Below are 15,327 nucleotides of genomic sequence, written 5' to 3' on the forward strand. Positions count from 1 at the left end.
ATGCGGCCGACCCAAAGTCTTGAAAAATTTTAATGTGACCTTCCAGCTCTTCTATGCAACAGCCCGTCCGATGAAGGCAACCATACCATATGCCTTCTTGACCATTCTATCCACTTGCAGGGTAAAACAGACCGGAACCCTCTGATTTCTCTGCTCAACTTTTCCCAAAAGTTGAATTCACTCTAGAATGAGACCTTCCAAACTGCATCACCTCACATTTGCCTGGATTGAACTCCATCTGCCACTCCTTTGCCCAACTCTCCAGACTATATTCTCTGGTATTCTTTGACAGTCCCCTATGGTGTAGCAGAAAGCAATCTTCATGTCATCTGCAAACTTACTGATCAGACCAATGCCCTCTTCCACATCATTTGTGTATCACAAACAGTGGCCCCAGCACTGATCCCTGTGGAACACCACTGATCACGGTTCTCCTTTGAGAAACTCCATTCAACTACTACCTCCTGTTGCTCCACTAGTTCTTTATCCACCTAGTTGGAACACCCTGCACACCATATATGACTTTACTTTCTCCATTAGTTTACCATGGGGAACCTTATCCAACGTCTTACTAAAGTCCATGTACATGATACCTACAGCCCTTCCTTCACCTATCAATCTGGTCACTTTCTCAAAAGGAGTCTATTAAAAGGCACAATCTTCCCTGGCCAAAACTACGTTGCCTATCACTGATAAGCCTATTCTTTTCAAAATGTAAATAGATTTTATCCCTCAGTACCTTCTCCAGCAACTTTCCCACCACCAATATCAGGCTTACTGGTCTGTAGTTACCTACAATATCCCTACTACCCTTGTACAGGGGGACAACATGAACTCTCCAGTCCTCTGGCACTTCACTGGTATTTAAGGATGCTACAGAGATCTGTCCGGCCCCAGCTATTTCTTCTCACCTTCCTCAGCAACATGGGATAAATACCATCCGGTCCTGGGAATTTGTCCAGCTTAATATCCTTTTGCCCACCCCAACACATCCTCTCTCCTTAAGTCAAGGTGATCCAGAGTAAACAACATTCTAGCTCTAATCTCAACATTCATGTCCCTCTCCTCAGTGAGCACTGATGCAAAGTAATCATTAAGAATCTCACCCATTTTCTCAGGTTCAACACACAACCTTCCCTTTTTATCCTTTAGTGGACCAACCCTTTCTCTAGTTACTCTTATTTATATATGGATTGAAGGCCTTGGGATTCTGCTGGCTAAAGTTACTTCGTTTGTGATAATACTTGGATCAAGTTAAAACTAGGAAGGTTAACAGCTCAGACAGATGGTTTCACATTACCCCCTCATCTTTCAGGCCACTCAAGTGTCAAGTTCACCCTTTTTCAACATTCAATACTTCAACTGTTGTGCATATGGTGATTTTATTGACCCAGCAAGAACAAAGGCAACTCCAAAACATTACAATTCCTCAGACATCCATAGAACAACCAGCATACACCAGAATGTAAACTGAAATTAAACTCAAGTTAGAAGGCAATATCAGGCCTTAATGCATTAGTTAATTCATTTGAATTACAGTTTGGTTCACAAAATTCATAAAAACCACTACACAAGAAACTAATTGCAATGATCCCAAATAAATTTTACAAAGCAAAATGAGTGTTCAAATTTGAATTTATGGTTACTAGATGCCAGAGTTGTTTTTCCTTTAAAGAGCTTTCTAATCAGATATACCTAGATCAGAAGTTGAAGTGATGCAAATATAAACTGGAATCAAACTTGATCAAAAACAAAAAAAAAAGGACTATTTGATCATTTAGAAACCACTCAATTTATTTAGTTTTACCAGTAATACACTAATAGCAATCTGAATCACAGGATATGAACAAAATAAAAATCACTCCACAACATATTATACTGTGAACATCATGGGTTTATTCCATTTGGGTCTTTACTTACAGCAAGTCTGGATGTCAATGGCCAGTATACTCCAGTCATTGGTCATGACCACACTGAAGGATTGCTACAATTTAGTCACTGCAAGTTCAGCAATACATCAGCAGATGGATTACTGGGATGTTTGGCCATTATGTACAATATAGGCTCTTATGCTTCCAGTTTAGAAGCAGCAGAGAAACTTTTTGCACTATACTGGTACATATTAGTCCTGTTTAACACTATAGTTTCTGCTTTAACAGGGTTCGTGTCCAACATTTAAACAGCTTACTCCACAACTTCAGGTAATTGCAGTTACACCTGCATACCACAGTGAGGTAGAGACCTTACTTAATGTTCAACAGCAGCTGGGCGAGCAGCTAGGCAACAGCTCAGCAAAAGAAAAAAAGGTTAAGGACACTGGTTCTTTGGCACACAGCTTCAGATCAAAAACCACAAGAGTAAAAACCTCAAGTAACTTCCGAGACCCAAGCAGCTGCTCAGCTAGCCTCAGCAATAGTTTCTCATCCTTTAACAGTAAGTGAGCAACTGCTCATAAGGGGCCTAAACCGGATACTCAACCTGGCCTGGCCATGAAACCCCTTCTGCTCAAGTACAAAAAGAAAACCACATCATCAGTGAGAATGGTGATTAAAAACCTCTACCTACCCATAGTGCAAATTAAAAAGTGCAAAGAACATCTTAACTATGTACAGCAGCTCGAATGTCGTTATTCAGTCCAGTTTCTAATCCGTAAATCCACACCAATGGTTGCAAACATCTTGATTTACAACAATGACCCAGGGTCCATAATAGCAGCCCCAGACACAAAAATGTTAAAAGCCACCAGGAGAGTCACTGTTGTGTTTGACTAAAACCTTTAAACAGTGTAAAAAAAAACTGGTCAAAAAAATGAAGCCTTAAAAAGGCAGTCGTATCTGTAAAAACTGAGAGTAAAATATTGAATTTGATTGCTAAATAAAGCACTCCACTGCCTTAAGTAAAAAACCGGCTGAATATTCACCAGTATCTGCAGTCCTGATGGGGAAAAAAAATTTAAAGGCACTGTATGGCAACTGCTAGTGGAAAGGTAATGAACTTGCAACATTGTCAAAATGCAAGGAATGTAAAAAAGCCTAAAAATCTAAATGTGAAGCCACTTGCTTCAACACCTTCGAGACCTGGCTCTATCACCTCGGTGCAGAACTTTTGTCTGGGAACTGCTGTGGTGGTCCCCGATACCCCATGGAATTCACTGTGCATAGTGCGATTGTGAATATTAAAACAGCAAATAGCAAGTGCAGGAGTGAACTTCAGTCCATAATCGCTGTTCCCAGTCTGAGCCTTTTCCCAGCTCACTCACTCGACTGAAACCGAAACCACATTTGCTGTGCTTTTAGCTGGAGTCACGGTTCTTTTGGTTACGCATCAATGGACGGTGGTGGCGAAGAACCTCAAGGGAATGCTGCCACTGCCAGCATGAACGACAGAAATATTTGAAGCAGACCTGTAAGCAGCAAGACAACTAGCTTTAGGTAGTTAATATGCAGAATCAATGGAAACTGTTAAGATTCAAATTTTCCCACTATTTGTGACCGATTCAAAGCTAAAATTTGAATTCAACATAAAATACAAAATTACAAGTCTTAAATCTCAGTGAAACAATTTAGGGTCACAGGGGTTTAATATTCAAGCTCTGTTGCACTAGGTTATCAGATGCACTGTTTCTGTGTCACTAACCAGAAAACGAGAAAAATTCAAATCTGAATCTTATGCTTTTGAATGGACATTCTGAAACAGAAGTCAGATTAGTTTTCAAGCTCAAATTTAATGAGTACACCAAGTGAAACTTCAACTGCAATACTGAGTGCAATCTTAGGCCACACAGTATGATCTTAAAATAAAAAGACAAAAAAAAAAAAAAAAAGAGCTCTGGGGATTAATCATCAAGTTAGTTATCCAACCCAGAAGGGAACTCACTGGATCTCTGCAGAAAAATGGTCCTGGTTGAGCATTGCATGCCTGACACATGGAGTCCTCTAGGTAGGGATCAATCTGCACCTTTAGAACAAGAGAGAAAAAAAAAGGGACTTTAACGCAAATTTTTGCTTTTGGCAGAAAAAGCAGTAGTCTTCAGAACTTCTGACTTACTTTTTTAGTGAATTTTGGAGTCTTTATCTCTACAAAGGCTGCTCCAACAGCATTCAGGTAACTACGCTGGTTATTAAAAGTGACTCGACCAGAACCTAAAATACACAGAACAATCTCAAATTCAGTTAACCATTCTTAACAGCCAACTTGGTTTCCCAATGTAAATTACAGGCATGTATAGCATTTTGCACAAGTGTTTCCAGGAATGGGCCTTTTATCTGCCCCAAATGCAGAGTTTGAAATGGTGACAAGCTAAAAAGTGACAAGCTGAACAGGCTCATGAACAGAGTCACAATATAAGCAGCTCAACCCCTCAGGCTAGAGTTAATGGTACAAATAAAAGCCCATGCCATTATAAAGTCTTCACAAAAGCTCAGATTCTACCCTGCAGCTCAAAATAAGCTCCACTGAAAGCACAAGAACCAATAACTGTATCCAGGATGAATGGTGTTGGAAATGGTTCATGTCAGTTATTGCTGGCTGCCATGTTATTCCATCTCCAAAGCTACTTTGGACTGCAATCCCTATTTGCATTGCTAACATGAACATTGCTGAAGCTATGATATTTAAGATGAACCTTCATGTACAGCAACAATTAAGTGTTAAGGTCATTTTCCTCAGCCAAATTTGAATTAGAGGAAAGTGAATCCAAAAGTGAATTTAAAAAGAAATACAAAAAGATTAAAAAAAATAATTCAACTAGATAGAATAGGGTTCTTTGAAGAAGGAACTATACAAAGTGTGTTACAAAAGCAAAAGATAACATTTACATTCAGACCAGAAACCCATGAGGAAACAAAATGATTCAATTTGCCACCAATTCCCTATAACCAAAAAAGGACATTAATATGTTAAATATTGCTCTTGGGACAGCCAAAAAAGTGGTATTGCTAATCATTACCAAATTCATATTTACACCACATTCCACTTACTCTGTGGCCAATATCTTGCAGGTAAAAATAGTAAAGCTGTAGCCCAACAGGCCAACCTAATCAGTTTGCTGTATTCTCTGCTAATGCTCAGCTTACATTAAAGTCAACTACAAAACAGCTAGATATAAAAGTAGTTTTAATCCAAAAAGTACTGCAGATGAAAATACTCAAGCGGGTCAGGTAACAACTGGGGAGACAAACAGAGTTAACATTCTTTCAAAAGAAACTTTAAATCAGAAGCCTAGAATTTTAATTTTTGCCCATAGATGCTGCCCAACCTGAATTTCCAACACAACGTTTTAAATAAAAACCTTTATAGGCAGGGCTGAAGCAGTAGTTTTGAGGACAGACAACCTTTGCACATGCTTTCAAAAATGTTGTGGTCCAAAAAAAACAGACTAAGAAATTGTAGCAGTTTCCTATGTAACTAAAACATAGTATCCTGCTTACAGTATAAATAATTTGCATGGTCACAAAAAAGCCACACAGCTGGACTAGATCAAGAAGTTAGCTTTAGAAAAATGACTTAAAATGAAGTCAAATTACAACCAGGAACAGAGCATAAAATATAAAGAATACTCAGCACAAAAAAAAAAGAGCATACCAATTGGATACTTGTGCTTGTCAGTATCAATACCAGCATACACTACTCCACCAAATAAGTCATTCATGATTGCTGCCAAAGCTTCTGCATTCAACATCCCATGTAGTGCTCCAACAAACACAGTTTTACTTGGGTCCAGTCGCTGGGATGGGCTACGGACAAAGTTGCTGTCTGAAAGCACCCAAGGTATAACCTGTACCTAAAAAAACAAAATTATTTATGCATGGGTTAAAAAAGGTGTTCCTCAACTGCAATCTCTTATTACAAGATTGAGGTATTACTGCCAAAAGTCAGCTTTAACTATTCAAAAAGTATTTTAAAAAAAAAAGTGGTACGAGAAGGACTCCATCTGAATACTGCACCATCTGAGAGTTGCTAACTATAAAACAGTGTAGGTAGAAGGCACGAGTGTTATAAACTTAAAGAGAAGTGAGGAAGATTATTACAACTTCATATCAGAACACTTCTCTCAAAATCAGGTGTTACCTGAACAGCAAAAACATAGTACTAGAATTTACAATTAACCCAAAATTAAGCTATTTACTTCGTATATACCTGCAAATTCAAAATCCACTTTACAATTGGGTCAAACCCAATTTCACAAGTTTGATATTAAACTGGTTTCATACTAAAAGCAAGAGTCATTCATGGGGATTGGAGGGAAAGTTAGTTAAATTTTTGAACAAAGTTTCTCAAATAGAACAAATCTCTCAAAGGAGTAATACCTCTTTGCAACGCATCCTGCGACTTGACATCTTGAAATAATATTCACTTGCACCATCAGTGCTCATAAGATCATGTGTGCAGGATTGTAGTAATGCACGCACAGACTTCTCAGATTCAAAAACCAAGTAGACATAACCTAACAAAAAGCAACAATTGTATAAAAGTCAGTAATTTTTGCATCTTCAGTGGTAAAACTGAAGGCAAGAGTGCACATTTCCATATCACCTTCAATAAAAAATGGCAGATGGAGAAAATGGCCACAAATGTTTGGCTTGCTATCAAAAATCAGGTTGTGACATGAACAGAGATTGCACTTGCGTGAAGCAATCCTATTCCACGAATATACAAGCGTTCTTGAAATAGTTACAGCCAAATACAATCTAAGGTAGATTGAAGCTTTAAAGTAAAGCTTAAATATTTTCATGCAAGCTAAACAGATGTTTTAAAAACTCCATTGTTATTTCAACTAGTAGGGAGCCAAAATGAAGAGTGCTAGAAATTACACATTAAATATCAATTGGTTGACATGGTCAAACCAGATTACGTTAATCTCACTGACAGCATCTCTTGCTTAAATGGAGTGTACATTAAAAATGAAAAACACCAGCCTTTACCATAAAGATAACTTAGTCATTAAAATCAGTGTAGTGTACACACCCTTACCAGCTATCCAAAGTGACTTGGTTATCAGCTGTAGCTGCATGCATACCAGTGCTCTGACCCTCAACCTTGGGTGAATGTGACAGTCAGAACAGGTAAAATGTCCTACCATGTCTCAGCTCTCATTACCTTTCGGCATATTACCTTTGGGTGGGCATCGAGGGTGCTTGCCATCCTTACCCGGCCATTCCACACTCAGTGAGCCAAATACCCTGAAAGTATTTATCAGTCCAACTAGGAAGGAAAAGAAAGAAATATCAAATCACTAGGTAGCTTGATCTGCCAAAATGCCCCAAGGAACCCATTTTGAACTTGAGCCATAAAGCAAAGCAACACTTCAGGTACTCAAAGCAAAAAAATGTCAGAATACAAGTCTATCCAAATACCAACAATACCAACTTCCAGCCAGAAAGTAATATCCTCAGCTTTAAATTAAGACAGAAAAACTTTGATTTAGCCCAAAGCAACTACACAGAAAAAGTGGGTATTTTCAATTTACAGTATGTGCAAGATGTGTCACTGGCCAAATTTTGCAGACAATTAGTGAAGTCTGTGCAGCTAACTGCCTCAGAGAACAGTGAACGTGCAGAATAAAAAGTTACCCTTCTACCATTTCAGAATCAGTGACTGGAATATAGTTGAGATCTTTGTTTCCCTTGCAAAGATTCATTAAACCTCAGTCTAACGTATACCAGTGCCCAAAATATTTTAAGCAGTACTTATGGAGTTAAAAACATTCATTAGAGACCATTTCACTAACAGTTACAATGGAAAGAAAAGTCTTTAGAAATAGTACAAAATCTCTATCCAAGCACCTGTACAGCTCTAGGTCCTGGACTGAACCAGTAAGAGAATAAATGTCCGAAAGTTGATTTCAAAAGACAGAGGGAAATCTACCCAGGTGGGTTAGGTCTTATGACATTTGATCTTCAATAGGTAAGATCAAGATTGAAATTTTAGAGCAAGGAAACTACTAGAAGCTTTTGCAGGAAATAAAATTGGGTACACAATTTAAGAAAACAAAAACCATTAATTTCAAAATGCAGTGCTACTGAATTATGCCAATAACAGTAGAAAATCAGATTAGAAATGAAGCTTAGAATGTACTTTCAATGCCACCTCAGATTACAGCATGTGGCCTTGATCCAATTTAAAATTGCTTCAAAACAGACTTAAATTTTAAAATCCTTGAACAGAAGGATAAAATGCCAAAGTTAAAGGGAAATGTGGCATTAGCTAGTGACTAAAAACAAATTGGCCAACAAAAATAGGAAAATTCCAAATAAAGATGAGACAAAAGCAACATTTTACTGATTCATGTTTGCTGGTTTTAATGGGTTAAAAACTGTCAAATCAACTGAACATTGTTACATAACCCTGCTAAGTAGCTATACCCTGATATTTCAGAGGAAACCATGTACACCACAGCAGATTGATTTTAAAAAGACCTTCAATTTGGATAACTTAAAATGATCTCCTTGAAGTACTCAGGAGATAGAGAAATACGAAGTGAATATTTCACTTAAGTGTTTGTTGTGGAGAACATGCTAGGGAGTAGGGAATATACTGAAATAATTATGCCCTGAAAACACACTGCATTACAGAAGGGGTGAAGCTAGGAGTCTTACAAGGGGCTAAATCTCGAGGACTTGATCAAATGTAGCTCAGGATGTGAGGGAAGCTATGGAAGAAACTGGGTTCCCTAGCAGATATAGGTTTCACCTCTAGGTGTAGTAGAGGACTGGAGGGTAATTGAAGTTGTGAGTACTTAAGGCTGTGAGGAACTACAGACAGGTAAGTGACATCAGGGGTGGGTAAATTGGAGGGGATCAGGATAGATAGAAAATTTTGTACAGAGGGGCACAAAGACTGCTTTGGCATAGTCAGCATAGATGTACCCATGGGAAATCATAGCTCAAACTTGAATGACTTTTGAGAAGGTGACACAATAGACAAAGGCAGAGCAGTCGATGTTGTCTGCATGGACTTTCGTAAAGCCCTTCAAGGCTCCACACAGACTGGTTAGCAAAGTTAGATCCCACAAACTTCTAAGTGTATACAAAATTGGCTTGATGGTAGGAGTGTGATGGAAGGTTGTTTTTCAGACTGAAGGCCAGTGACTAGCAGAATTCCCCAGGGATCAGTACTGGGTCCACTTGTTGGTCATTTATATATAGCTATTTGAATGAGAATTTATGAAGCACGGTTAGCAAGTTTGAGGATGACACTAAAATTGGTGGTATATTGTGGACCGGAAGATTGTTATTCAAGAGTACAACAGGATCTTGATAACTGGGCCAGTGGGGCTCGCAAGTGGCAGATGGAGTTTAATATGGATAAATGCAAGGTGTTGGATTTTGGTCAGAAACAAGGGCAGAACTCACAGTTAATGACAGGGGGCTGGGCAGTGTTCAAAGGAGAGACCTGGGATGTAGACACTGGTGCGGCTCCTTGGCTCTTTCCTTCCAAAGTGGTCATAAATGACCGACTTTGAGAAGTAGGGAGGAGGGGGGACTTGGGGGAGGGGAGTTGAAAATGTGATAGGTGGAAGGAGGTCAAGGTGAGAGTGATAGGCCCGAGTGGGGGTGGAGAGGTCAGGAAGAAGATTGCAGGTTAGGAAGGTGGTGCTGAGTTTGAGGGATTTGACATGAGACAAAAGGGGGGGGTGGGGAAGAAAGTGAGGAAACTGGAGAAATCTGCATTCATCCTTTGTGGTTGGAGGGTTCCTAGGCAGAAGAGGAGGCGCTCTTCCTCCAACCATCGTGTTGCTATGGTCTGGCAATGGAGGAGTCCAAGGACCGACATGTCCTTGGTGGAGTGAGAGGGGGAGTTGAAGTGTTGAGCCACAGGGTGGTTGGGTTGGTCCGGGTGTCCCAGAGGTGTTCTCTGAAATGTTCCGCAAGTAGGCGGCCTGTCACCCCAATATAGAAGAGGCCACATCGGGTGCAGCGGATGCAATAAGTGTGTGTGGAGGTGCAGGTGAATGTGTGGTGGATATGGAAGCATCCCTTGGGGCCTTGGAGGGAAGTAAGGTTTGGGGGTGGGGGGGGGGGGGGGGGGGAAGGTAGGACACCTGGACCAACCAACCCAACCACCCCGTGGCTCAACACTTCAACTCCCCCTCCCACTCCACCAAGGACATGCAGGTCCTTGGACTCCATCACCAGACCATAGCAACGACTGTTGGAGGAAGAGCGCCTCATCTTCCGCCTAGGAACCCTCCAACCAGAAGGGATGAACTCAGATTTCTCCAGTTTCCTCATTTCCCCTCCCCCCATCTTGTCTCAGTCAAATCCCTCTAACTCAGCACCGCCTTCCTAACCTGCAATCTTACTCCTGACCTCTCTGCCCCCACCCCACTCCGGCCTATCACCCTCACCTTGACCTCCTTCCACCTATCACATTTCCAACAGCCCTCCCCCAAAGTCCCTCCTCCCTACCTTTTATCTTAGCCTGCTGGACACACTTTCCTCATTCCTGAAGGGCTTATGCCCAAAACGTTGATTCTCCTGTTCCTTGGATGCTGCCTGACTGGCTACAATTTTCCAGCAACACATTTTCAGCTCTGACCTCCAGCATCTGCAGTCCTCACTTTTTCCTCGAAGACTTTGAGAAGGGTTTTAGGGCCAATTTGATCATAGCTAACAGATATTGCCTCAGTCGAGAGGCTTTAAAGTCTAAAAACCGCTTATAATGAAAGGGGAGCAGCCAATTCTTCCAGCTAAGCTTTTCTCTGGTTTGGTTTTAGCAGAGTTGAAAAAGCTGCTGGACCCAAAAGCATGTCTGGTACTCTGACATCTCTCCTGTAAGACTTTGACTTTAACTTTTGTGCCAAGGGGTGTTCATAGGGATTGTTGCGAGTATTGGGAATAGCATCATTAAGTTGGGATATTTTGTGGGGTTTGCAGATGGGTTATTTAGTTTTCTGTTTCCTTTTGTTAGTGTTTCATGTGGTAATCTTTTACATAAAGTCTGTTTTGTCTAAAACAGTGGTTTGACCAGCTGCACCCCTCCAGGAATATCTGCTGTACACCTGCAGAAAACAAAGTTAGGGTCTGGGCTACTTTCTTGAAATGTTGAGGTATCCAGCCTGGCCCACAGCAGTACAGTGTTTCAAAGTTGTGTCATAGGTAGACAGGGTAACAAAGGCAGTGTTTAATTTGCACTTGATCAGTCAGGGCATGGAGTACAGGAGTGGTGTCATATTAGACCTGTCCAAGACATTAAGGCCACTTTGGAGTACTGTGTACAATTCTGGTCACCCTGTTATTTAAGATCATTTTCTCAAACCTTCTAGTCTTGAAAGAGATTGAATAGGCTGGGACTTTTACCCCCCCCCCCCCGCCACCTTGGAGTGGGGAAGGTAGCAGGGTGACGTTATACAGGTTGTAAAGATTACAAGGGGCACAGATAGGTGAATAGCCAAGGTCTTTTCCCCACAGTTGGGAACTCCAGAAGGCAGGAGTTAAAGAGATGGGAAAAATTTAAAAAAGGACCTAAGGAGCAACTTTTTCCATAGAGGGTCATGTGTATATGGAATGAGCTACCAGAAGTAGTGGTAGGAAACAAACTATAGATGCTGGAATCCAAGGTTAGCAAGCAGGAACCTGGAAGAACACAGCAAGCCAGGCAGCATCAAGTCGTGGAGAAAAATGTTTTGGGGGTAACCCTTCTTTGGTCCTGATGGAGGAAACATTGACTTCACCTCCTGATGCTGGCTGGCTTGCTGCATCCTTCCAGCTGGCCTACAGAGAAAGTGGTAGAGGCTAGTACAATTACTACATGTAAAAAACATCTGGTGGAGTACATGGAAAAGGTTTAAAGGGATATGGGCTAAACTCAGGTAAAAATGAGACTAGTTCACTTAAGGAAACCTGATCATCATGGACCAGTTGGTCCCAAAAAAAAAAAAGGGTCTGTTTGCATGCTGTATGACTACTAAAAAAAATTAATCCTAGCTGTTGGCATATTTAATAAATTAAATTACTGAGCCAACATGTTTGCAGATCCAAGGTTCTAATTTTATAGCAATCCCAATACTGTAATGCAAGCGTGATCAGCTATAATATCACCAGTTCTTCCTCCCAATTCAGCATTTTGGCCAGGTGACATTTACCTTCAGTAATATCCCAGGGCACACCACCCAGGAACACTTTGCAGGAATATATCGGGTTCTTGTAATTCCGGGGTGGTAGCTGGCCCCTCCATGTAAATGTGGCTTCACTCATTGCTTTAGAAAAAAAAAAAGAGAAAAAAGTGAATATTTACCAACATTAGTCTTTGTAGCATAGCTACGAAGCTAAGACTTTACCAATTGGTATTTGTAGTCAAACTGATTAAAAGGTCTGAACCCATGTATAAATATGGCATTTGTCCTTCCAACTGTAAAAATAAATTGATGAAAGGGTCAAACTTTCATTTCTCTTGCTGTTAAGAGATGTCAAGTCCAACTATCTGGTAGCAAAACACTATTCTGGTGCAGAAATTTGTAGTTAAATATCACTGGTGAACAGTAGAGGCAGCTAGCAACAAGCCATCAGGAAATAAGCAAAAATACTTAGTGGGAGGTATCCTATTCATAAAAGGAAATCGGATAATGCTTCAACTAAAAACACCAAACCTGGTGAATAACCTAAATCTAAAATTAACCCGTCTATTGTACTCATTTTTAAAAGCAACTTTTAAATAAGTCACTACATAGAATTTTAAACAGGACCTTGAAGCACAATAATTTGCACTCTGGCAAATATGAATTCGTAGCTCAAAAATTTTCAAATCAAAATTGCTGTGCAAAATATTTTCAATGTTTATTAAAGAGGTGCTTGGCATGCTGTGGAACAATTGCATAATCCAGGATGAAACTTCATGAAAAAGTTCCATTTACAAATGCTCATCTTTATGGACTGCCTTAAAAAGGGGTATCCCAGTGCATCAGAAAATGAAGCATTTTCCCCATTCTGTTTAAAATTTGAGGAAGTCAGCATAAATAGATGAGGAAATAGCTCAAGCACAAGGCTCGGTGATTCCTGAAAGCTCCCATTTTGGCTTGCAGCTGAAATAAATCCAAATTCAAATTTTTATTTACTTTGCAAATGGAAAAAGGGAGAGAAATACTACCAGGAAATGGCACCCCAGTGTCAATTTACAAATACGGTTAAGGCAGGAAACAAAATGACTACCTACTATCTAAACAAACTTGAAATATACAATTTTACCTGCAGCTTGTCTATGTAGTCTGGCCTCCTTCTCGATGGAAAAAGGGTCTTCTGGACCCTCTAAGAGATCCCAATTTGCCCATCCAGAATTTGCTGACCATCTTTTGAAAGGGTTAGGGCTCACAGGATTGGTCACAGAAGCCTGGTCTTGATCCAGTCGAGGGCTCATACCAATACGTTTTAGCGGATCCCTGCCCACTCCACCCATGGGCAAGAAGGAAATTGGAGGAGAAATGCGAAGACTTGACTAAAAAAATTACAGAAATATAATGGCCAAAAATTCAACAGTGTAAAAAAAAATTCAATAGTTACTGAAGGCTTCGCTTTAAGTCAAATACTATATTGTTGCAGCTAATGTAATTCTTAGTGTTTTTTATTTTAAGGTAGTAAACTAAGTTTTAGAAAAAAAAAGTCACAATATCCTATCAAAGCAGAAAAAGGTTGGAGTCAAATTCTTGGTGGTTACAAAACAATACCAGATCATTATCATCAATTAGAAGAGTGCAACAGCAGAGGGTATAGGCTGAGAAATAGTAAAATAATTAAGACTTTTGCAGTCTTGAATATTCACAGAAGAGATAACACCACTAATCTAATTCAAACTACCACTTAAAATGACAAAGTATTTACAATAACACCAAAAGCTTAAATGAGTTTTGGAAAGGTATATCCGGTCAAGGCTTATACATTTAATGGTAAGGTCCTGGGGAGTGTTGCTGAACAAGGAGACCTTGGAGTTCTAGCTCCTTGAAGGTGGAGTTGCAGGTAGATAGGATGGTGAAGAATGCATTATATGTTTTCCTTTATTGGAAAGTACATAAACGGGTTGGGAAATCATGCTACAGCTGTACAGGACATTGGTTAGGCCACTTTTGGAATATTGCATGCAATTCTGGTCACCTTCCTACTGCAAGGATGCAGTGAAACTTGGAAAGGTTCAGAAAAGATTTGAGGATGTTGCCAGGGTTGGAAGATTTGAACTACTGAGGGTTGAATAGGCTGGGGCAGTTTTCCCTGGAGCACCAGAGGCTGAGGTGTGACCTTAGAGGTTTATAAAATCATGAAGGGTTGGATAAATACCTTGGATTGGAGGTGCCCAGAACTACAGGGCATAGATTATAGAGTTAGAGACGTACAACATGGAAACAGACCCTTCAGTCCATGCTGACCAGATATCCAATTTAGTCCCACCTGCCAGCACCAGTCCATATCCCTCCAAACCCTTCCTATTCATATACCCATCCAAATGCCTTTTAAATGTTGCAATTGTACCAGCCTCCACCACATCCTCTGGCAATTCATTCCATACACACACCACCCTCTGCGTGAAAAAGTTGCCCCTTAGGTCTCTTTTATATCTTTCCCCCCCTCACCGTAAACCTATGCCCTCTAGTTCTAGACTCCCCAATCCCAGGGAAAGACCACCTTGCTGATCTTTGAGGGGCACTATTCCCTCCCTAGTTACCCTTTTGTCCTTAATACATTTGTAAAAACCCTTTGGAATCTCCTTAATTCTATTTGCCAAAGCTATGTCCCATTTTGCCCTCCTGATTTCCCTCTTAAGTATACGCCTACTTCCTTTATACTCTAAGGATTTAGGAAAAAGGATGAGGGTGGGGGTGGGGAAGAGGGAGGAGAAGAGAAGGGGGAGAAGAAGAAAGAGAAAGTTAAGAAAGGAACCCAAGGGGCAACTTTTTCATGCAAAAGACAGCATCTAAAAAAGGCATCTGGATAGGTATACAAATTGGAAGGGTTCATAGGACTATGGACCAAGAGCTGGCAAATAGGATTAGATTGATTAGTTTAGGATATCTGGGTCAGCATGAACAAGTTGGACTGAAGCATCTGCTTCCATTCTGTACATTTATGACTATGACTCATCTTTATCCATCAAGTACTTTAAGCCACAGAACCCTTTTATTTTCACAGCCCCAAAAACACTTCAGTATCCGGTTAGATTAGGTCCCCAGTTTCCCAAACATCTGTTACAGGTAATTCCTAACAGGGTTTAATTCTGCCCCTAACCCACTAATCTCAGCCTTTTGGGGTAGTGGTGAGTATAAAGATCTCCATGCAGATATTGCTTGTTCGGTCAGCATTTGCTGCTTGTCCCTAGTTGCCCTTTAAGGTGGTGAGCGCCCTT

At 40.4% G+C, this 15,327-nt stretch overlaps 1 protein-coding gene across 6 annotated transcripts in view; it reads right to left on the bottom strand.

The window, feature by feature from the left end:
- Positions 1–1,768: 1,768 nt before the first annotated feature.
- Positions 1,769–15,327, bottom strand: part of cpeb1a (cytoplasmic polyadenylation element binding protein 1a) — a 127,946-nt gene continuing 114,387 nt past the window's right edge. For 5 of the 6 annotated variants that reach the window (XM_072553194.1, XM_072553198.1, XM_072553197.1 and 2 more), the window contains exons 5-12: positions 13,185–13,431; positions 12,086–12,199; positions 7,099–7,203; positions 6,309–6,445; positions 5,584–5,782; positions 4,048–4,142; positions 3,877–3,957; positions 1,769–3,403 (exon numbers count right to left, since the gene is read on the bottom strand). In XM_072553194.1, the coding sequence (XP_072409295.1) occupies positions 3,293–3,403; positions 3,877–3,957; positions 4,048–4,142; positions 5,584–5,782; positions 6,309–6,445; positions 7,099–7,203; positions 12,086–12,199; positions 13,185–13,431 (1,089 nt within the window). In that variant the 3' untranslated portion in view covers positions 1,769–3,292. The remainder of the gene's footprint in view (positions 3,404–3,876; positions 3,958–4,047; positions 4,143–5,583; positions 5,783–6,308; positions 6,446–7,098; positions 7,204–12,085; positions 12,200–13,184; positions 13,432–15,327) is intronic. The other variant, XM_072553196.1, reaches the window with a different exon arrangement.

The sequence above is a fragment of the Chiloscyllium punctatum genome, chromosome 33, assembly GCF_047496795.1.
Source record: "Chiloscyllium punctatum isolate Juve2018m chromosome 33, sChiPun1.3, whole genome shotgun sequence".
Lineage (NCBI taxonomy): Eukaryota > Metazoa > Chordata > Chondrichthyes > Orectolobiformes > Hemiscylliidae > Chiloscyllium > Chiloscyllium punctatum.